The 23310-nt window shown below is 40.3% G+C and overlaps 2 protein-coding genes across 3 annotated transcripts; one reads left to right on the forward strand and one right to left on the reverse strand.

The window, feature by feature from the left end:
• The first annotated feature begins 1207 nt into the window (after nt 1-1207).
• Nucleotides 1208-12475, forward strand: hltf (helicase-like transcription factor). 2 transcript variants are annotated; one of them, XM_030718666.1, is made up of 25 exons: nt 1208-1336; nt 1651-1853; nt 2033-2199; nt 2443-2585; nt 2798-2883; nt 3286-3357; nt 3510-3701; nt 3900-3974; nt 4068-4128; nt 4211-4265; nt 4400-4461; nt 4552-4593; nt 4782-4892; nt 4992-5089; nt 5207-5350; nt 5532-5664; nt 6411-6546; nt 7278-7457; nt 7650-7765; nt 7956-8140; nt 8263-8385; nt 8956-9068; nt 10511-10691; nt 11589-11669; nt 11864-12475. In XM_030718666.1, the coding sequence occupies exons 2-25, from the start codon at nt 1653-1655 to the stop codon at nt 12005-12007; spliced, it is 2901 nt and encodes a 966-aa protein (XP_030574526.1). In that variant the 5' UTR covers nt 1208-1336; nt 1651-1652; the 3' UTR covers nt 12008-12475. The 2 variants fall into 2 exon arrangements, with proteins under 2 accessions (XP_030574526.1, XP_030574525.1); XM_030718665.1 differs by having other exon boundaries at nt 1296-1410.
• Nucleotides 12476-12866: 391 nt separating this feature from the next.
• gyg1a (glycogenin 1a) lies at nt 12867-23021 on the reverse strand. Its single transcript, XM_030718905.1, has 7 exons — nt 22880-23021; nt 20395-20530; nt 20145-20319; nt 19751-19913; nt 18400-18526; nt 16462-16699; nt 12867-15101 (listed from the first exon to the last, which is right to left on the reverse strand). Exons 1-7 carry the CDS (start codon nt 23019-23021, stop codon nt 14931-14933), a joined length of 1152 nt encoding a protein of 383 aa, XP_030574765.1. The 3' UTR covers nt 12867-14930.
• Nucleotides 23022-23310: the final 289 nt, after the last annotated feature.

The following is a 23310-nucleotide window of genomic DNA, read 5'->3' on the forward strand; positions in this document are numbered from 1 at the left end:
TCCCAACACCACTGATTGAAATGCAGTTGAATAAGGTTATCTCTGTCTTGCAACATTGTGGCATAACCTTTATTGGGGCCAGTTTTCTCTTACAACAGGGAAATGACCCAATTCATTTCAATTCAATTCAATTTTATTGAATAGCACTAAATCACAATTTTATTTGAATAGCACTAAATTACAACAACAGTCACCATAATGTGCTTTAATTTGTAAGGTAAAGACCCTGCAATAATACAGAGGAAACTCCAACTATCGACTGGTCCCCTATGAGCAAGCACTTGGTGACAGTGGGAAGGAAAAACTCCCTTTTAACAGGAAGAACTATCAGAACCAAGCTCATGGAAGGGCAGCCATCTACTGCTACCGGTTGCAGGTGAGGGGAGGGAGACAAAACAAAAATGGAAAGTTTTAGGCCTAAAAGTAGAGGGGGTGTCTCTCTCCCAAATCCAAACTGGGAGCTGGTTCCACAAAAGTGGGGCCTGAAAGCTGAAGGCTCTGCCTTCCATTCTACTATTAAATACCCTTGGAACCACCAGTAAGCCAGCAGTCTGGGGGGAAGTGCTCTATTGGTCTTTAAGATAAGTCAGGGCTTGATTATTCAAGACCTTGCTTCTGAGAAGAAAGAATTTAAATTCAACTCTGAATTTAGCAAGGGGGCAGCATTTTGGATCAACTGAAGGCTTTTCAGGGACTTTTTAGAACAACCTGATAGTAACAAATTACAATAGTACAGCCTACAAGTAATAAATGCATGAACTAGGTTTTCAGCATCTGACATAGGATGTTTTTAATTTTAGAGATATCGCACAAATGCAAGAAAGCAGTACTACATATTTATTTAATATGTGCATTGAAGGACAAGGTAATGCCATCCAGAGTAAGTATCTGGTTAGACACCATGTTTCTAAGATTTTTAGAGCAAAGGACAGCTACATGGTCTATGACACAATTAATGAAGAAGCAGTCACTGAGCTACTGAACTAATCCTGGTGCCCATCAATCCATGAAACTTGCCTCATCATATATACAACTAGATTATCAAAGGTTTGCTTGCTTTTGTTGGAGAATATCGCTGATAAAAGCTAAAATTCCATATTCACTTTGCATCTCATTTGATGAGTAAACATAATAAGAGATTCCATAAAAAAGGGGGGTATTTTCTCAAGCTTTTTAAAGAACCAGAATAATTTATTTTGAAAGTACGACCGGAAGTTACAGAGCAACTGAAACTGTTATGACTCTTTGAATAGGCAGCAGCTGAAAGTGCCTCAAACATCAACAAAATACGTCAGAAACTACAAAACTGCAGTCATCACCGAAGGGAAGACAAACCGTATGAACGATTTGTTTTATGTCCACACACACTCTGCCTTTAACAGTCTGTTATTTGTATGGACACACTACTGGGTAAGATAGCGCAGGCTAACTCATAATAGCGTATAAGTGAGTAAGTATAGGTTGGCAAGCTGACTTTATTATTTATATTACAGTTTAATTCCAGTGTAAAAGTACTATTTTCTGTGTGTCCTCAAAGTTAGTAAGTTTATGTCCCGTTGTTACAATCTGCAGCTTGTGTTACCATGTGAGTTCAGACTGCTTAATACTCTCTTATCAAAACTCATGCTCTGTTATCTCTCTGTGCTGCAGTCATGCAGTTTTCCCGCAGGTGGAGGTTTGGTTGGGGCAGGTTCAGTGAGATAGACCTCTTCACAGATCGCCATGAAAACAATGCAGAGACTCTCAGCCAGGCCATCAGAGCTGCAGCGTCTGAGGAGCCCGATGCAGACGGCAGCGTGCTGTTCGGCCAGCTAAAGGGAACCGTGGTCGGCCTGAGATATTACTCAGGCGTGGTGAGGATCAGTCAGGGTTACTTTTATTCCCCTAGTGTAGGGGTATTCAACTCCAGGCCTCTAGTGGATAGAGGAGGAAGAAGAAAACAAACAAACAAACAAACAACAACAACTGCCACACAGGTCACATACATGTGGAGAAACCTTAAAAACAAAAGGTGTTTTTACTCTCTGGACAGGTGAACCGAGGGGAGATGGTTGGTTTAGTGCGGCAGCCTCAGAATCCATATGACCGCAACGCCGTGATGGTTGCCAACATTTACGGAAATCAAGTGGGACACATCAAGAAGGAGCTGGCAGCAGCAATGGCTTATGTCATGGACAACAACTTAGCTAAAGTAGAAGGGTGAGCTGCTATCTATCTGTCACTATAGCCCCTATAACAGAATAGGACTTTATTACTTAAAACCCTAAAGAAAGGCATTCAGGGGCGCACTGACCACTCAAATTGCTGTTTTTTTACATTATTTTATCAAACTATTTACAACATTTTCTCATATTTTAATTGCTTATAGTGTAGTGTAGAGGATTGAGGCTGAAAAGCTGTGATTTTATATGTGTACTTATACACTTCTCATGGCTTTGTCAGGGTGGTGTACTGTGGGACGAAAAACACCTACACCATGCCAGTGATGCTGTCCTTCTGGGGAAAAGAAGAGAATAAAAATTCTGTACTGGAACATATGACACGGCGAGGATACAAGCTGAATACAGAGGGAAGCATCCTGAAAGGTACGCCCCACATGCTGGACTCTCCGATTTTTATCCAGTTTTTCTATTGAAATTATTATTTTTCAGTCATTGCCCTTAACTCAGTCGACTTTATTTGTGTGTGTGTGTGTGTGTGTGTGTGTGTGTGTGTGTGTGTGTGTGTGTGTGTGTGTGTGTGTGTGTGTGTGTGTGTGTGTGCGCTTCTTTGTGTGCCTGCATTTGTTTGATTTCAGGCGCAAATCAGCAGTGGTCTACTAGTCAAGCTGCTTATGCATTTTCATCTAAAAAAGGTGTGACCATCCCACTAAGTGCAGAGGAGGTAAATACATAACATTAAATATTTTCAGATCAGTTTATAAGGCTGAATAATTTGTACAACATGCAATGCATTATTTGGCATTAACTATTTTGGTCTGCTGAGTCAAAGATAAGTGTTTATGGGTTATTATTCACTGGACAGATTGAATTATGTGGTTGGTAATGTTAATGTTGTTCCATTGAATCGGTAGAGGTACCATCAAAATTTTATGTAATTAATAACTAGCAGGTAGTCATTACTATACTGTATTTATATGCCATTATTATTGAAGGACATTGTAAGTTAAGACTTTCAAGTACATAATCCTTGTGCTAAAATAATGAGTAGTGTTACTGTAATTTCCAGCTGTGTTGAAAATACTGTGAAATACAGTTTTTTTTACTCATATTATTTTCCTTTCAGCTAAAGAATGCATTTGATAACCTGTTTGAAGGGTTGATGGAGAGTAGGGATGGAGAGAAAGAAGCTGTTGAGGTAGGCATTTGATCTGTATTTTATTACCTGCTATTAGCAATATGTATTGACTTGACTTTTTTTGTGCAGCAGTTAAGGAAAAGGATTTGTATTTCTCTCCAAGTTGTCACCAACTGGAGTGCAGCTTTAATGTGAACCGTCTCTTTTTCCAGGCTGTGGCTACTCCCCTCCTGCTCCATCAGAAGCAGGCGCTGTCCTGGATGTGCGCTCGAGAAAACAAAGCTGCTCTTCCACCATTCTGGGAGAAGAGAGGCGAGCTCTACTACAACACCCTCACGTGTTTTTCTGCCAAAGAGATACCGGAGAGGGTTCGTGGAGGGATACTGGCAGATGACATGGGGCTGGTGGGTGACACACAGATGCACACATTTACCTGCACAAATATATGCCTTAGTTTAACATAATGGCTTAAGACATATTATAGAAAACACTGTTTATACACTGTTTATAACTTGGGTTGGCAATTGTGTGATGATACTCTAACAGCATTCACAGTCTGCAAATATCAAGCTGTTTCCATTTTTTTTTTTTTTTTTTTTCAGGGTAAAACTCTCACAGTAATTGCACTGATTCTCACCAACTTTCACAAAGGAAAGCCACTGCCTGTGGAGAAATGTGTAAGCAGGACTGTGTTGTATTCTTTTCAAAAAATATGCTGCATGAGTGACTTGTGTTGACCCATTACAAAGTGTGCGATTACATGTGTGCAGGAGGGGCAGACTTCACCCATTAAAGCTAAAACTGTACCACAAATGGCCCTCAAACTGGAAGGTACTAGAAACTTTTAATACATTTAATGGGTGTGTAGAAATATGCAAATAAATAAATAAATAATGTGGCACATTTGCTTCAGGAAGCAGCGTGGCAGGTGGAGCTGGAGTGAGTGGTGCATCAGGGGGTTCTAACCTGTGAGTGTATTTTTGATGTACTTTGTTTCTCTAATTATATTTTCAGCATTGTGTTGTATTTCATGACCCAATTCCAGTGCGCAGATTATTTACGTTTCTCCTGCTGTAAACTGATATGCTCCTGTGTGAATCAGTACCCAGGGAGAGGTGATCTGTGTTGATACACTAGTGGAGGCAGCAGATAAGGCAGAGAAAAGTAAAAATTTATTGTCATCTCCACACATTTATTTTAAAACAGTTCGTGCTGTTTTTGCTGCATTTTTAACCTGACTCCCCTAATTAACAGGCAAGAGCAAAGAGAAGATGAAAGCCACCAAGAGAAAACCAAGTAAGGGTACAAGCCCAGTAAACTGCATTTGTGCACTGTTATAGATGCATGCGTGCTCTGAATTGATTTGCTTCTAAACACTCATAATCACTATTCCCCATGACTGAAATCATATAATAATGCATTAGTCTTATATAGCGCTTTTCTAGACACCCAAAGACGCTTTACAATTTATGTGCTCCATGCAGAGGCCTCGGTGTTGTTCGAGGATCTGGACTTTGCTGCAGCGCTGAGTGGCTCAACATCTGACACAAGCTCAAAGAAGAAAAAAACAGACAAAAAGTCCAATCTCATGCAGAGTGAGTTCTAACAGTGTATACATATGTATAGATTTCTGTTTAGTGAAAGAGAAGGTGGACAGTGCAGTAATATTTGAGACTTGCTTTTTGGATTTGTAGGCGTAGGTGCTGAATCCTCCACCGCTGAGAGCACAGATGACTTATCAGCAAGAACAACTCTCATCATCTGCCCGCTCTCTGTGCTCAGCAACTGGCTGGTAGGAATACGCATAGAGCAAACTCAGAAAGAACTGCATTCATGGATGCCATTGCAATGAGTTACAGTTAAAATTAAATAATGCATAGGTGTCATTTTCCTCTCTTCTTGCTTGCAGGACCAATTTGAGCAGCATGTGGACCCTACCGTGAAGTTAAATGTGTATTTGTATTATGGTTCCGAGCGCAACAGGAGTAAAAAGTTTCTGTCCTCTCAAGATGTGGTGATCACCACGTACAATGTCCTCTCTTCTGATTTTGTGGTGAGTGGATATATATAGTGTTGCAATGTGGACTGAAATATTCGCACAAAACAAAAATAGAAGATAAACTAGTCATCAGTTAAATCATTTTTTATCATTCAAAAGCAAATAAATGTCTGTGCTGCTGGACTGTAAGTTTCTCTTAGGTGATGTTCAATGTGCCACAATGATTTCCTTTCAGAATAAGAGTCCCCTCCATGAAATCAGCTGGCTGAGGATTGTGCTGGATGAGGGACACATCATAAGAAACCCAAATGCACAGATGAGTAAGGCTGTACTTGGCCTGAAAGCTCAGAGACGTTGGATTCTTTCAGGTATCCTAATGTTTTAATATACACACAAAGGCACACACAGATTACAGTGGATGACTGTGATGGTATGGCAGGGTTTCTGCTGCTCATATAAATATCTGAAATTAAACTGAAGGAAACCATATGTTTCTTGATTATATTATATTTCCTATAAATTTAATTGTTTCAGACTTAATAATTAATTTGTTAAATCAGTTTTTAAATTTAAATAATTTTCAGATCACTCACTTAATGTTTTTGTCCCTTTCAGACATATTTATTTTGTAGTTATGTGGACTGTGAACTGAATATCACAATCTGTCTCTTCTGCTGTCCCATTTGCATCTTCACGGTAGCCTCTAGAAGGATTAAAAGGTTTGCTTGTTGGTTTGGAAGTGGGAAGGCGTGAAAAGTTTGCAGCTTCTAGCATGAGGTTAATGTATACGATGCAACCACTTCAGTCACATTCACTTACAAAGATGAATGATTGTTTGTTCAATCGTATTTTCTATTTACTGAGGTCTTAAAAAGGTTTTGCAATTATTTGTTTTGATTTTTAAAGTGTTGCCGAGACCCAGAAACCAAAGACCAAGTGTTGTCTCACAACGCTTGGTCTTTGGTTTCTGTCCAGTTATGAAAAGTTCTAACAGATTTATTTGTAGAATTTGCAGTGTTGTTGGGATAAATTATGGTATTATGTTTATTCAGTATTTAAGGGGCACGGTTAGTTAAACAGTTACATTCATTCCCCTCACCCCCTCTCTCTTTAGGTACTCCTATCCAGAACAGTGTGAAGGATCTGTGGATGCAGGTGGCTTTCCTGCGTCTGAAGCCCTTTGATGTGAGAGAGTGGTGGAACCGAGTGATCCAGAGACCTGTTACATATGGAGACAGGGCCGGCCTGCAGTGAGTGCTCAGAGATGCTTTTAACTTTTAGACTGTTTCAGCATAGCAGCAATACTCCAGGGGGTGCCATTTACTAGAGAATAGGAGTAACCTTTTATTTTGCTTTTCTTCTCTTTGCTTTAATTTTAAGATTGTTAATTTTTCCCTACTCATTACATATGATATTGCATTTATTGACCCTGAAAGTTTTTTTTTTTCTGTTTAAAAAAAAAAAAAAAAAAAAAAGGCTTACACTCTTTCCCCCATAAAGATGGCATTTCACAACCTTCCCTGCACTCTTAATGACGAGTTTTGACACCTACCTATATATCAATAAAGACATGGATTGATGACCATTAGAATAGGTTCTGGATTTTTCCAAGTGTAGCGTTAGTAAGCTGTATAGGCAGAGCTGACCCTCAATAACCTCCAATGCACATCCAGTCATTTTGTTCTGGAAGCAGGCCTGAAATACGACAGAAGTCATTTAGTTCAGAAAAGAGAAACAAAGGTTACCCCTAGCAGGCATCCAAGCTCCAGGGTGTAATTTCTTCTAAAGAGCCCTTTGTCCTAGTTTTTGTTTTTTTGTTTTTAAAATCAGAACTACTTTAACATGACACTATACCAGCATTTTCAGTTAAGGTATGATAAAAGTTTGTGGATTTTTTCTTTTAAAGAATTATTATTATATTATATTATAAATAATCAGAAACCTGACGTTTTTAGACTGTGAAACTTGTTACTGTGTGCAGGAGCCTTCAGACACTAGTGAAATGCATCACCCTGAGACGGACCAAGAACAGTGAGGTGAACGGGCGCCCTCTGGTGTCACTGCCTGAGAAGACAGTCTACATGGAGCAAGTTGAGCTCAGCCCGCCAGAGAGGGAGGAGTACGAGCTGGCACGCACTGAAGGAAGAAAGACAATTGGCAGGTATGTGTTGATGGTATGTGTAAATGTACTTGTGTAAGCATGTTTGGGGGTGATGAGTACGTGATTTTGCAGTTTACAAAGACAAAATGTAACTGTGTGAGACTATTTGACACGTGGCTGTTGATTCATTCGTGTTAAATGTTTAATAAAAATATTAAACTGTTTTATACAATTGTATGTGCATTTTTGTAGATATGTTGCTGAAGGGACAGTCTTGAGGAATTATGCTGATGTGCTTGCCATTCTGATGAGGCTCCGACAACACTGCTGCCACCCTGACCTGCTGGCAAAGACCTCTTCAGATTTAGGTAAAATCTGAAGTCTGTAAATGAAAACGAGTAAAGATTTTGTACACAGTTGATAATCAATGTTATCAGTGAGGAAACTCTTTAGCTAGGATTTTTTGTTTGCTTTTGTGTAGGATGTTTTTCCTTTGCTCTGAGCGCTAACACCCTACCTTTAAAAAATACCTGTATTGATACAAAAATCTGGCCATAGGGGGTGCAGCAACACCAGCAGAGCTGCGGGAGCGTCTTATAGAAAAGCTGCGGTTGGTGCTGGCCAGCGGCTCTGATGAGGAGTGCTCTGTGTGTCTGAATTCGGTCCAGCTGCCCGTCATTACACACTGTGCCCACGTATACTGCCGGCCATGCATCGCCCAGGTCATCAGCACTTCAGGAGAGGTATATGTGTAGCAGACATTTGTAAATTAACTGTAATTCTACATGAAACAAATATATATTCAATTTAATTTGAATGCTTATTAATATTTTCATCTTTTCTCTTGTTCCATATGTTTCCACAGGAGATGGCGCGCTGTCCCCTGTGCCGAGGTGACATCAAGACCAGTGAACTGGTGGAGTTTCCACAAGAAGAAATGGAAGAAGACAATAGTACAAACTCTGAGAGGTGGAGGACAAGCTCAAAGGTACTCACATTCTGAGGCTGTAAAATTAACTAGGAGTTAAAAATAGTAAAAGCACAGCTGACATTACAACAGCAGCAGGACAGTTTAGCTTAATTTCCATCATTTGGTACGGCCCAGCCAACCTTCACAGTAGAGGTGGTACCAAAAACTTTGACAGTTACCATCCACAATAAAGCTACTTTGAGCTGCTCCCTTATTCACAAGTGAGGGATGCAGCGGGAATGAGGCTTCAGGCTTTAAACCTTTAAAGAAAATCTTTGATAGCATCTTTCACTTTGTTAGTCTGAATCTTTTAAAATGTTTGCATCTCAGCATCTTTAAGAACACATTGTTTACAAAACATATTGGGTCTTAGGTTATATATTATAGAAATTAACTTTTTTAATTATTTAATGTTCTATAGTGTGCAGCCATTAATATCATGAGGTATATTGAAATGACAATCAGGTAGTTTCAGCTCTTTTTTTTTTTGGCCCCCAAGTAATTTCAGATGTGTTCTTTAGCATTGTGTGTAAAATGGGCTTTTACCATGTGACAGCTGTTTTTTTCCTTTCTTTGAAATCTCTGCAGGTGCAAGCACTCATGGGAAACCTGCTCAGGCTGCGATGTGAAGACAGCAGCATTAAGTGTTTGGTTGTTTCTCAGTTTACACGTTTCCTCACCATCTTAGAGACTCCACTCAGGTAACACACACACACACACACACACACACACACACACACACACTAAAAGTATAGATTCAGGATTTGCAGTGAGTGCTGTGGCTTTGATGGAGCACACGTATGAGGAGTGCAAGACAGTGGTGAGGTGTGTGGTAGGAGTGACAAATGGGTTCAAGGTGGGGGTGGGATTACATCAGAGATTGGCTCTAAGACCCTTCTTGTTTGTTATGGTGATGGACAGGTTGACAGATGAGGTCAGGCAGGAGCCCCCATGGATTATGATATTTGCAGACAACATTATGATCGGTATTGAGAGTAGGGAGCAGGTGGAAGAGAGCCTGGAGAGGTGGAGGTATGCAGCGGAGAGAAGAGGAATAAAAGTTAGTCAAAGCAAGAAAGAAAACGTGTCAGTGAGAGGGAAATGGGTGTAACAGTGAAGATGCAAGGAGCAGGATGTAGTGAAGACAAATGAGTCTAAATACCTGGGGTCAATCATCCAAAGACAGTGCACAAAAGAGGTGAAGAAGAGAACGCAGGGAGGGTGGAATAGGTGGAGACGAGTGACAGAAGGATAACAGAGTGATAGGAAAGGTTTACAAGATGATAGTGAGACCTGGTATTGTCAGGGTACAAGCTGTGTGGTTGGCGGGACTCAGGAGACACAAAGTAAACTCAAAGTTCAGCTTTAATACTGATCATTCGCAGGAATAACAAAAGACCAAAACCTCTGCAGTGGAGGAACTAGGAAGAGGTATCTAAGGAGAACAGAGAGCAGGGAGACACAACGCTAGGAGGGAGGACATGACAAAGAACAAAGGGAGACTCAGACAATAAATACACACCAGGTAATTAGGATGATGGGAAACACCAGGGAACAGAGCTGTAACTAAACAATGTAAAACTAAATATCAAACAAAGACCAAGGATGCCAAAATAAAACAGAAAATAACTAAACAGCTGGATGTCACAGACTAAGACATGATGATACAGAGTACAGCAGGGACGTAGGGTAAACTGAAAGGAGGAATATCAAATACATAACAGTAAGTGAAACAAAAGCACAAAGTAGAAAAACACAGCAACTAAGAAGCAACTTTAAGACAACTGAACAATTCTTATAAGTTGCTGTGGCGACCCCTAAAGGGAGCAGCTGAAAGAAGCAGCGGCAGCTGTTTCTTTGATGACCAGGGAAAAAAATACAGTGCAACTAAGTTCAATAAATATTGATGGAGGCTACATAAACAAGAGTCTCCTGATGCTGTAAAGCTGGCTTTTATCTCTGCAAAATTCAGCTTAGATCATTTTCTGTATTAGCTGCTTCCTCTATTATTGATTGTGTGGAATTATCTACTACAAGACAGACACTAACCTTGAAAACATACAGATTGTGTTATTTTCCAAATTTAGTTGATCTAATTAAAGATATCATTTGATTAGTCATTATGGAACTCCTTTCTCCACAGAGAGCATGGCTTCAGTTTTGTGCGTTTGGATGGCACAATGAACCAGAAGAAAAGGACCCATGTCATCCAGGAATTTCAGAGCTCTGCGACCGGCAGCCCTGCCATCATGCTCCTGTCACTCAAAGCTGGAGGAGTGGGGCTTAACTTGACCGCTGCCTCTCATGTTTTCCTCATGGACCCTGTAAGTACATAACCTGGTGGAAATGGACATTCAACCACAGCCTACTTTATGTATCAGTTTGTGCATGCTAGATGGATATATGCATGAGACTGGTGGTCAAAGAGAATGACAGCATTTAAGTATCTGTTATTTGTTCTCATGTTATCAATGATTAAGATTTTCTTTAGTGTTTGTAGTGGAGGTGGGCTAAATAAATTAGAAAAGGGCCAGCTCTGCCATCATTAAAGGTCGCACACCTATTTAACCATTAAAAAAAAAAAAAACATAATGAAAAGGGGAAAAATAAAGCAGCACAGATGACATACATGAGTATGTGGCTAGGTCAGGACTTAGGCTGTTATCTAATAACTAAACTGATAGAACTGGTATGCATCAGGATCTGGCTGGTTTTCCTATCTCAAATAAAGCTGTTTATGGTTGAAATAAAGGTCATTGTGCAGATGTCAGCACTGTGCCACAATCATCTATACTCACACTTGAGGCATGCTTGACTCGCTGCGGTCTATTAATGATCAGTGCCGTTGCTTAAAATATAAAATATATCAAACATATCCCCAGTTAACTGAAACAAAGTGATGGTAGATTTTTTTTTTCAGCTGTAGGGAATCCCTCGGCATCTGCATTAATGTTTCATAGACTGACCTTCCTGCACATTTGTGCCTCCAGCATAGCCATGCTAGCTGCATTGCATCCATCAAATTACAAAGCTTGGGGAATGCATGACAAGTCAAAACGGGACCAAAGTGCACCACTAGTCAGCAGCCATTAACATCAATTTGGATGTGCACAAGGATGACAAAGACTATCTAAAAGTGAAACCTGTAGCTCTCTTATCATAGAAGGTTTAATAAATATTTCAAGTGTGTGTGTGTGTGTGTGTGTGTCTGTCTGTCTTAGGCATGGAACCCAGCTACTGAAGAGCAGTGTATTGACCGCTGCCACCGTTTGGGCCAGAAGCGGAAAGTTGTTGTCACTAAGGTAAGAAACTTGTCTCTCACCATTTATTGTACTCCAGCATTTTATCATTGCTGGAAGGACATTGTACCATCCATACCATAGGGTATGCTGATGTGACTAGTGAATTTTTTTGTTTTTATTTAAAAAAAAAAAAAATGCATCCCCTACTTTATTACTAGAGAACCTGACTTTGTTTTGTTTTTTTTTTCCTGCAGTTCATTGTGAAGGATTCCGTAGAGGAGAAAATGGTGAAGATCCAGAGGAAGAAGCAGGACCTGATAGAGAAGGCATTCGGTTCCACAAACACCGACAGGAAGACGACTCGCATCGATGACATCCTAGCTCTGATGGAACTGTAGCCGTGCGACGCTGAACTTGAACTGATGTCAACACGAGTTACAAACAGTGATTTGCATTTGAACTGTAACCATCCATTTTTCTGTATGTTTTTTAGGGCCAGGCAGAATTTTTGTTGATGCTAAATATGCTCGCATTTTTTTAAGTCAGCATTTTGAGACTAATTTGCAGGGTGTACCACTTGGCAACCATTCATATTATTCAGCTGAGATGTTTAGCAACTGCTAGTCTCGATTTACATGTTTTTACAAGTCAATGACGTGCTGATAAGTGGAAGTGGCTGATAAAGAGAGTAAGGTTAACAGTTAACTGAGGCGAAAGTTGGACCAATTACCTACCTTGTAGCAGTTTAACTTTTTGAGTTTTCACCATGCAAAATTTAACAGCCATGAAGATGTTCTGGATGTTTTGAGTTTTTCTACAACTCTGAATTAAAGAACAGCACAACACTGATGTGGTACATACAGCTTTCAGATATTAAATAAAAAATTTAAAAGAAAAAAAAGGATCTGTTGATGATGTGCATTTGATTAGTCTGTAGACCTTTTCCACAACTGACCTTTTGAGTTGTCACACTGTGTAAAGGAAAGGTAGAATAAATGATGGCAGCATTTCAGTAAACATGTCAGCAATCTATCCACCCACTAAAATGTATCTATTAGTTTTCCAAAAGAAAATAATTATAGTATTAATAGTAACTTTAAATACAGTTCCCAAATCTCTTAGGCAACATAAAACCAGACATTTTGGGCTGTTTACACCTGCCATTTTCCACAACCTTGATTTTGACAGAAATCATATATAGTTGCAGCCCTACAGCCAGCCACAAGTATATTAAAATTAAACAACAGAAGAAGTGGATAAAAGGTGTTTTTTTATTTGCTCTTTCAGAGGGATGTACAGCTAACAGCTGGGAAACAGGACAGATGTGCATTAACTGATGTAACTATAATTATGACCTACTTTCACACTCAAAAGCTACGTATGGACGTTTCTATCAACCTTGCCAGCTTTAAGGAGTATTTTACTTAACAGCTGTGGGTAACAGTTTTGAGGGCACTCGGCTGGAGTGAAGCAAAGAGGGTATTGGCAACAGCAAAGGACAGAGTCAACGTTCAATCCGTTGTGCCACTAGCAGCAGTTACAGTAAGTGAGGTTTTGTAAACAGTGAACAGCAATAAGGCAGCTGGTTACACTACAGAAAGGAAGTAACGAATTGAAACCCAGTTAATGGCACAGACGCACTGAAGACAGTGGCATACATGCAGGGGACGGACAAATGGTAACAGATGCCCGGGGAGTGCGCTATTGCTCAATCCCACAAGAATACAAGAAAAACCTGACTGTTAATCAAGGATGTGGACGGAAGCACTTCCATTACTGATCCATGTTTTAACTCTGCGCCATGCAAATACAACACAACAGGCCTAGCCCTAATACAATACCAGACAACACAAAGCTGAAGTCACAGGAAGCTGGTGAGTGTCAGAGGCACAGACGGGAACTCTCATCTGTGCACTCCGATGAGGTGGACACTGTCATATTAAAGCGGGATTGTAACAACTGGCTGAAAACAGCATGAGAGAAGCCAGTGGCTGCATATCTGCTTCAGAGTGATTTAAACAGAGAGGATTATTGCAGGTAGGATAGATGGAAACATCCTGAAGCAACTGCATTTCAGTTAAGCTGCTCAGATTTTCCAAAGGAAGACTCAGGACTGCGAGTCCATTTCCAACAGGTGCACAAGAACACTTAAAAGGAACAGACATTTTAGGAAGTAGCTACAAGTTTCTGCCTTTCTTGTTAAGAGTTTGGTGAGAGGATTTGCTCCACACAGCTGGCTAACCTGACTTAGCATGAAGATTTGAGATGGACAAACAGCCAAAGCAGAACTGACCAACCAGCACCTGGAAATTCATCGATTACAAAGCTACAGCTCATTTATTCAGCATAAAATTGATCTGTGCACACTAAAAATCACTGTTTATGTGTTAGGCTATTCCCTTGGCCTACAGTTCTTGGCCAAAAAAAAAACAAAACATTAGTACATTAGTGCTTATAAAATATATAACTGCCTTTTTTAGAGCTTTTGTAGAGTTGCTAATAGCCAGTCTTTGCCAACTTTGGACACAGACTAGTAGTTTCTACATTACTTGGCGATTGGGTAACATATCCTTGCACAAGAAAATAGGAGGGGGAAAAAATGTAATTTACTTAAAATTCATTTTATTTTCTTCATTTCAGAAGTAAAAAGCATCTCCAATGATAGTTTTACAATTGAATACATGTGTCTACCCAGAATTTTGAACTGTTTCTATGGGAAGAAGCTAACATTTTAAATTTAGTTCTATTGCAACCTGTCTTCCACTGCTAGTGTAAGGGATCAGTGGAAATCCTGCATTTAACCTTCTTTTTTTCATTTGGGTAAATACTCCATTAATCAGGCAGACAATAAACATCTCTGGCATTTATTAACATATCTCAAAATATATTTTCTGTGCCCATAGCTATGCAACTACATCTCAGAATAGCATCCACAGCACTGAGGTGAGGCATGAGGCTGGCCATTTGCAGTGTCTGTGCTAAGGGAGTTAGTTGGTCAGCTGCTGCTATAGTTTCACACTTGCCATAAAAAACACGTGAATCTTCTCCTCTAACTCTCAGCAAGAAAGTAAGTTATGCTAAAATGTCTAACTTTTCCTTTAGGAGGAAAAAAAGTGGAAGGTGGAGTGCATGGGAATTTTTGTCAAACTTAACCCTCTGCACAGGATGCAGAGAGGGAGACTGAATTTTGCTTAGAAGCATTCATCCAGTCACCTGCCAATCAAGCCCCTGTGATTCACTGAGCGGTGGTTTACCCAAACACCCACCCACCCAACCACACAGTGCTTCAACCGGTGTCCGTCACACTCCCTCGGTCGCCCACTACTTCAGGAAGGAGTTAAGTTTTTGCTCGATGTTGGCAAACGAGTCGTCGCCCATGTAGTCGATCTGGCCCGCTTCCCAACGCTGCTTCCGCGCATCTGATGAAATCTTCTGAGGAAGAGGAGGAGGAGAGGATGCCGGCTGCTCTCTTACATCCTCGTGAAGCTTACCCTGCATGACATGTGGAGAGAATGAATGAATCATTAAGTGAAACTACAGCAATACTTTATAAGGACTGCTTTCCCCAAGCCTGGCCATGCTGAGCTGGAATTACCTCACAGAGGAATTTGCTCTATTCTACCCTTGAGACACATTCAGTGTGTGCAGGCATTTCTTAAGGACAGTACAAAAATAAACTAGACATTTTGCAGCAGATCAGAGTAGTGCTATTTTTGGTGATGATATAAGCTGTTTATCTTAACAGTTTTAGATTATGGATGGACACTTAATAAGTTGTAGCCAGTGCAAGTGAACTAGAATTTATAGTTTAATAAACAAATAGTTTAATTCCAGAAGTTTGTCTGTTGGATAGAAGGCGTCTCCTAATTCACAGCAGTGTCTACTCTGATTACAGTAATGCTGATGACTTTACCCACCCGGATCACAATAAAGCCTGTACATACACATCTTAAACCTGAAGAGAAAATTCTTCAGCAGAGGGATATGAAACACCTTCGAGTATCAAACTGTAAATATGCATTATTCTGCACAGTGAAGGTCAAATATCCAAGGGAAGGTTTTGTGCTGTTAACAGGTTTGTTAGTTCCTCAGTAACCCAATTTCCAATCAATTTCAGTAAGATTTCTTAATAACACTGTCCTTAATTCAGCTGGATCAAGATCTGTGCTTAATTTCTACCCATCATTTTCAGCCTTCTGTAAAAATGTCAAATAAGCAGATCTGAGTCTAGATCTAAAGAACTAGAGCATTATATGTTTTAAAAAGTTAGCTAAAGCAAATGGAAAATTCCCCTATCCTCTTGCTTGCCTGTATAAACATGTCAGTGTGACACAATATGGCACAGTTTCAGGCTGTTGGGCAAAGCCGCAGAATTTTGGCAGCCTTCCTTTGTGACAAAGCTATTACACTACAGCGCTGTGACTTACAGACCGCATGGCAACTTCCTGCTATTCTGTGTTAAACAGTTGCCGAAGGTTCTGCACAGCTCACTGATGACAGTAAGCTATTCATGCAGTTGTGGCACTGCTGAGAGGAATGACAAAGTCAGCAGCAACAGACGTGGTCTGGTGCTGGGGAATGTGGAACCAGTCAACTCTTACTTGTTACTATTAGGACTAAACCTCACATTTTAAAAGCAGCTTAAGAAGAAATGGGAAAAAAATGTGATGGAACTACACACTTATATGTGCAATAGAAAGGAGCGTCTCCGTGCAATTAGCGGTTTTGACACACTCAGGACGTGCTGATTATGCAACATGCTACAACACCTGAAATCACATATATTCACAGTCATTAATGTTTCATCACATTCCCACCAGCCACACCCGAGACCCACAAACTCTTAACATACCTCGTCGCTCTGCTCTACAAAGCCACTGTGGAAGGGAGTATCTCCGTAGGCCTTCTGTAGTAAAGGCAGCACAGATTTGGCGTACACCTGCCACCACATCAGCAGATAGTCAGGGTGCAGCCCGCAGGGGTCAGGTGACAAGGCTTGACCTTTGACCTCTCCTCTCTGAGCATCATAGGAGTAATTCCATGGCTTTACCTTGCCCAGGAAGTGCACCACCTTTGCGCCTTGGCCGTACCTGTGCAAATAAGCAGGAGACCATGAGAAAGGAAAAGGAGTGTGAGAGAAATATGCAGGGGGAGGGCTCTAAACTCATTCCTGTGGTCTCTAAAACACTGTTACTGTTAGCTACAAAAGTTTTGGAGTTAACAGTGTTGAGGCAACATAATGGCTGGAGAATATAATGAGGCTATCAATGGATAACTCTCTATCAGTCAGAATGCAACTGCAATCACCAAAATAGTGCTGAAATCCAGAGGTCAGTTGCACCAAATTTACAACACACAAGCAGCATGAGATTATTTTCTGTCCATTCCGGTCACTCTCAGAATGGACAGGAAATTAGTATAAATGAGTAGAATGAGTAGAAATGGGTATATCAGAGGGGCAGTTCAGGTTGAGTGGTTTCAAAACAAAGTTAGAGAGGTGAGGCTGAGATCATTTGGACATGTGCAGAGGAGGGATAGTGAATATATCAGGCAGAAGATGTTGAATATGGAGCTGCCAGGCAGGAGAAAAAGCAGGAGGACATGCAGAGGGCCCCAAAATCCAAAAATAATTATACTTTCCAACTAACAGAAGTACAACAACAAATTAGTGATTGACATTTACAACAACATAATGCATACCAGTCCTTGTCAGCCTCCATTTTTTTCTATTTGGACAAGAACACAATTTTGCTTCTATATTTCACAACAATGGTTTCGAAATGAAGCAACCAAGAAGTGATTTAAGTGTAGTCACTCTTTCATCTTAAATTTAATAGAAAAAGCCCCAATTCGTCTTAACAGGCTCCAAAGTCATTGAGCAACAGACTGACAGTTAGCTGTTGAGGGAAACTCTCAACAGGGCATCCAAAAAGTGAAGAAGACTTCACTGTGATGAGGGAAAAAAGCAAACAGACCCACTGGGGTGATATTGGAAACTTTAGGAGAGGAGAAAAATCAACAGTTTGGTGTATTCTTTAAAAAAATGACATAGGAGACAACAGACAGAAAAAAAATCTTCGCACTATCGAGACAAGACAACAAATGCCTCCACAAATGAGGGTTTACCTCAAGATCCAAACCAACATGATGGAGTTATGTTGTGTTATGGCATGAGCATCTGTGGCTGCTAATGGAACAGGATGTTTATTGATAATGTGACTGGTAATCATGACCAATGAATTCTGAAGCATATATTAACTTAAAAAGCTGCATGACCCACTCCCTGCTTCAGTTTCTTGCCTTTCCTAAAGGTCAGCAATGACATCTGTGAGTATGAAGATATTCATGACGACACACCACAGCCACCAGTCTCCTCCAAAAGGCCACACGGGGTTCAGATTTAAATAAAACAAAGGATACAGCTGCTGCAGTTCCTCTTATTTGAGGCAGGTTTTGGTAGAATGTGTGTTCTGTTTGCTTCAGGTTTCAGTGACTTCTTGTCATTTAATACCCACCCACTCACACACGCACAAATATGCAACCTTTGAACTGACCTTGAGCAAGTTTTATGCCTCTCTCTTTCTCTCTCTCATACTCACTCACACACACACACACACACACACACACACACACACACACACACACACACACACACACACACACACACACACACACACACACACACACACACACACACACACACACAGTATTTCCCCACATGCTCAAATTCGGTAGTTTCCGTAGCTTTCAAAGGGAGACTGTGTGTATGTGCGTGTACGTGAATACTAACTGTTTGAAAGCTGGCAAGTAGGAGTAGATGGCGATGCTGCTGAGGTTGTAAATAAAGGGGAGGTGTTTGGAAATATCTGCTGTCGCCCAGGTGTTAAAGAAACTGTTGAGAACTCCCTGATCCCCACCTGAAGACAGAGACAAATAGATGGATTATTAAATGCACTTTGACATAATAGAGCACAATGACGGAGAGCCAAAAGCTGTGATTTGTACACATTAAAATACACAATTTCATATACAGGATAATAACTTCATATGTGTGACAGCGGATAAATGACTTGAAAAGAGCCTTCAACACTTGTAATTTAGTGTCTTTCTTATAAAGTATCAGTGTTCTTCAACTCCAGGCGTTTTCACCTTATCCGACTGCTCTTCTCTGACTGTTGTACAGTAATGCAGACACACTTTAGTGGATACAAGAATACTCAACACCACCATCACATTCTGTACATTCCCACAGTCTGTGTGCTATCTCACATGTAAAAATAGAAGCTCAAAGGGAATGGTGCGAATGCTGTGACAAGACACATTAAGTGACAACATATGGCAAAAACTCTATTAAACAGTGTGAAGAGGATAGCTTTGCCTGAACAGAGAAGGTCAGGCCAATTTGGTAGAGGATTTTCAATAATTTTTTTTTTACTTACTGAGCTACCGACACAATTTTGATTATTATTTTGATTAGTTTTGATCTTTCTTGCACTTGATTTTTTTTATTGATCTGTGAATTGCTATTGCTGCTTCCTTGGCCTAATCATTGAATTTAATGTCAAAGAAACCCTCAGAGTCATTCTGCCCAAAGTTAAGTAGTAGTCTGAGTTCCTGTAACTTTCAAGAGGCGAGACTCTTTGGTGGTCACAGTAAATACCACCAGCCATCCACACAAAAGGCTGCCTACAAGAACACTAAGTATAAATTTGGAAAACACAACTTCTTACTGAAAAATACTAATATTTTTACATCATGGCTTCTAGAACAGCAATTTCAACTACCTAAGTTGTTAACAGTCACTTGATGTATTGCTGTAATGCTTTCAGCAGACGTTTGTGATTCCCAGAGAGTTGATTCATCAAATGTTTTTGGTTTATGAGCAAATACCTGCAAGGTTACTGATGTTCCTTTAGTGTGCCACAATTTGCTGATTACCAGGTTAAATAATGTAAACATGAAATCCCTCCAGAAACCTGCATTAGGGGCACCATAGGCTAGATGTTTTCATTCAACTCTATATTAAGTTATGCAAGAGCTGCATCGTCATTGCAGACTGCATTTTATTTGGAATTATTTCCTTGGGTTCCTTAAGATTGGGATGGGAGCCTTAAAAAGAGAGAAAGAACAAAAACACTTGCCATCAAAGCTGCCATTTTCACCACAAAATGCGATGAGCTTCTCGTGGGTCTCATTGGATGGTCTGAAGACAAAAACCCCAGAGTTGAAACAGTCTGGCCAACCAGGATCTGGAGCTGCAGATAACTCCTCTCTCTCAAAGAGTTCATCTATGTTGGATAGTACCTGAATATATAAATATAGACGTATTAAGAATAATTTATGATAAAGGGGGAAGTTTGAGAAGAAAAAGCATTGTGTGTGTTGCCAAGTGAGTCAGTGCAGCCTGTTTTGAAAAAAAAAAAGCAAAAATAATGAAAAAAAAAAAAGAAGAAGTGTTAATTGGACAGAGAAAACATTCATGATATTTAATCAATGTTGTGTGGATTTTGTGCTGTTACCAGAGTTCTTTCTCACCAGTGTGTCTGCATCCATGAACACACACTTGCTATAGTGTGTGAGCGTCCAGCAGTGCAGTTTGGTGAACGTCACTCCCAGGTCCGGACGCTTCATCAGGGCCAGATGAGCCGAATCGCCTGAATCCATCACATCCACCACGCGCACCTCATCAAAAATGGAGTGCAGCACATCTCTACAAAACAGGCAGTATGATTTATATCAGTGTGTATGTCATCTCTTTCAATCTACACACAGTTGATGCTGTTACCTGCACTGTTCTGCAACATGAGGTCCCACGAGAGCGACCAGCTTCCTGGTTGTGTTGTGGTTTCGTAACGACTGGCCGAGGACCATCGCTGCCTTTGCATAGCTGTCATTTGTGGCCAGTGTCACAAAAGCTTGGTCTGTTTGAGGAAACACACACATACACACACTCAGACAAATGAATAACGTGTTATCACATTACTGTCATAACGTCATGTGTCTTTCAGCCACAGGATAAAAAGTTTGAGTGTCTTAAACATCATCTTTTTCAAAAAAACCAGGGTTGCGGTTTTTTTTTTATAAATAATGGAAGCAAAATTCCTAATTCTGAGTCAAACCAATAAAACTAATGCATGCTCTTCTACTTTTCCTCCATAACAGACAGGAATTAAATCCGCATGATCCCATTCTGCAATTACTGTAATCCCTTGTATCGGTACAATTCATTTATCCAATTGTCATTTTTAGACTAGCTGTGCAAAGGTCAGTGTTTGATGAGTCTCCAGAGCATAAATCAGCAACTGAGAGGGGGCAAGCAATGTTGACTGAAAGCAGGCCCAGAGCCAGCTGAGAGCATTCATCAAGCTGAATGCACAAGCTGTCGGGGGGCATCTGGGAAACCTGACCCACGTGGCTGTGGTGTACAGTTGCTAAGATCTGATTCATGGAACTCTAAGCGGACTGAGCGTACAAGTAAGCCTTCTCTCACCTACAGGGCAATACAGGAAGCATGTGTTGCATTCCCACAGGGTTAACTGTGGCTACATGAAGCCTTATGATCTCTGGGTATGATGTGAAGAATGATATACTATGGTAACCCAGTTTAAAATGCGTAGCCTGTTCAAAGCCTGCTTTGTTTACAAAAATCACATTTGCATTTATATAATAGAAATTAATCACAAGTGTTATAAATGATGTGTAATGATTATATTAGATGAGAACAAATGCACCTTTCTTTTAAAAACAAGCGATCTCAGACTTTTGAGTCACAGCGCTTATTTCATGAGTAACCCATACTGGAAGCAGACACCTCCATACTTACTTCAGTGTTAGTGTTACAGTGTTGTGCACACACTATATTAGTAATTATATAACCACATTTTCGATATCTAATTGTTAACCACGTTAGGACTTAGTAATAATAGTAATACACAGAGCAGCACCGGAGGCCTTTTAGTGTACTGACAGGAAGGGGGAGGAGGCAGTTTCAAGGCTACATACAGCAGAGCACGTACACATTGAGAAACTAAGTGAAGTTAATGAAATAAAAAAACAGGACGTTAATGATGTATTTTTAAAAAAATAAAAGCACACATAAGAGGGGTAATAAAATTTAGAAAAAACTAGTTAACATGCTTTAGTGGGGGGGGGGGGGGGGGGGGGGGGGTGAGCCATAAAGCAATCAAAACAAAGTTTACATGAGTTTAATTTCTAACTCAACTTTTAGTTTATCAAACAGACTTAATCAAAACCACTTCAGACTGATCACATGATCAGTACATGGGTTCAGCTCCAAGGTTCCTCTACAAGCAGGAGTTGTTCGAACTTTTGGTGAAAAAAAGAAAGCAAAAGCACTCACATTTGTGTGCTGTAAATGTGACACTATAGCCAGCAGCTGGTTTCAGGGTGTGCTAATCTCCAATCCAACTGACTACAGTTTGCATGATGAAATCATCAATGCTGGTAAGGTAACACAAGGAATTCCCAAATGCACGTTGTGAAATCCAGATGTGTACACTTACAGTATTAGCTATGTATTAGCTATGTGCACACTTATCAGAATTAAACATTAATGCTGGACTAAAAATGTCAGCTGACACGGAGAAACTACAGTATTGAATTGGTAAAAATAATTTAGTTAAAAAATCAGAGAGTAGGAGTAAATTTTAAACTGTATTTTGGTCTTTAAGCACCTAAAAACTGAGAATTTAATGTTCTTCTGCTGCTGTTGTTGTTGTACATAGAAAGTGAATATATGATTGAGGTCTAAAGAAGGAATACTTTATATTATTTTCCGGTATTTTACAGCCAAATCATAAAGAATTGGGAAGAATTACCCCCAGAATTTAACATGAAAAATCACTAAAATAATAAAAAATAATTGTGTGTTAGATCACTTATTTATTGTGTCTGTTCAACCCAATGCTTCTTAAAATTCCTGACATTTTTAATTGCTTAAAACTCCTCTGACTTTGAAGTTTGCGACCGGATGCGACCGCTTTTCACAATTGCCAACTTTACTTTGGTCCAAACCGCTGCAGAAACTCATCAAATCAATGCAATGACTGCACAAGCATTTAAACAAATCGCAACTTCTCTGCTCCACATGAAACTAGCAGCGAGGGATGCAGCAGGTATGCAGCGTTTGATAAAAACGCGGTGACATTTCGGAGGATGCAGGCAGCTCGCGCAGCCCTGCTCCGGTCCGGTTCGGGGTGACTGCGTTCCGGTATCGTTGTGTCGCCCGCGAGAGTCGGCCGGTGTCTTACCCGACATGGTGTGTTTAGGAGGGTCCGCCCAAGGGTCGGAGGTCGTGATGGGGCAGACGAAAGGCTTGCACTGCGAAGGGCAAAAGCGTAGTAGCTGGGAGCAGTTCAACGCAGGAATTAAGCCCCACATTTTCCGGGTCATGTGACCACTGACAGCTGACACGCCCCCTGCGTTCGTCTCTTTCTATAAAACTTTATTTGTGAAAATCTTCAATTGCAGACAAGAGTAATCTTTTTAATTATTTATTTATTTTCAGAGTTACGTACGTAAGGCTAAAGTACTGTAAAAGTGCAGAAGTATCAGCGTCATAACGATACCAGATGCATATAGAATAGTCAATTTTGGAGCACAGTATGTTTTTGGTTGGTATTATCAGTGCATTAATACTTAACAGTGCAGCTAATTTTGATTACTTCCCACTGTTCACTTG

Source organism: Archocentrus centrarchus, chromosome 22, assembly GCF_007364275.1.
Source record: "Archocentrus centrarchus isolate MPI-CPG fArcCen1 chromosome 22, fArcCen1, whole genome shotgun sequence".
Lineage (NCBI taxonomy): Eukaryota > Metazoa > Chordata > Actinopteri > Cichliformes > Cichlidae > Archocentrus > Archocentrus centrarchus.

Excerpts from the sequence above, each read along its gene's own strand:
- hltf (XM_030718665.1), top strand. Across the intron at positions 4,129-4,210 it reads AATGGCCCTCAAACTGGAAG|GAAGCAGCGTGGCAGGTGGA; the intron begins GTACTAGAAACT and ends CATTTGCTTCAG. Across the intron at positions 8,141-8,262 it reads TCATCAGCACTTCAGGAGAG|GAGATGGCGCGCTGTCCCCT; the intron begins GTATATGTGTAG and ends ATGTTTCCACAG.
- gyg1a (XM_030718905.1), bottom strand. The coding sequence starts at position 23,021 with ATGACCCGGAAAATGTGGGGCTTAATTCCTGCGTTGAACTGCTCCCAG. Across the intron at positions 16,700-18,399 it reads TACTTGCCAGCTTTCAAACA|GTACGGCCAAGGCGCAAAGG; the intron begins GTTAGTATTCAC and ends TTATTTGCACAG. Across the intron at positions 15,102-16,461 it reads TTGTAGAGCAGAGCGACGAG|GGTAAGCTTCACGAGGATGT; the intron begins GTATGTTAAGAG and ends CATGTCATGCAG.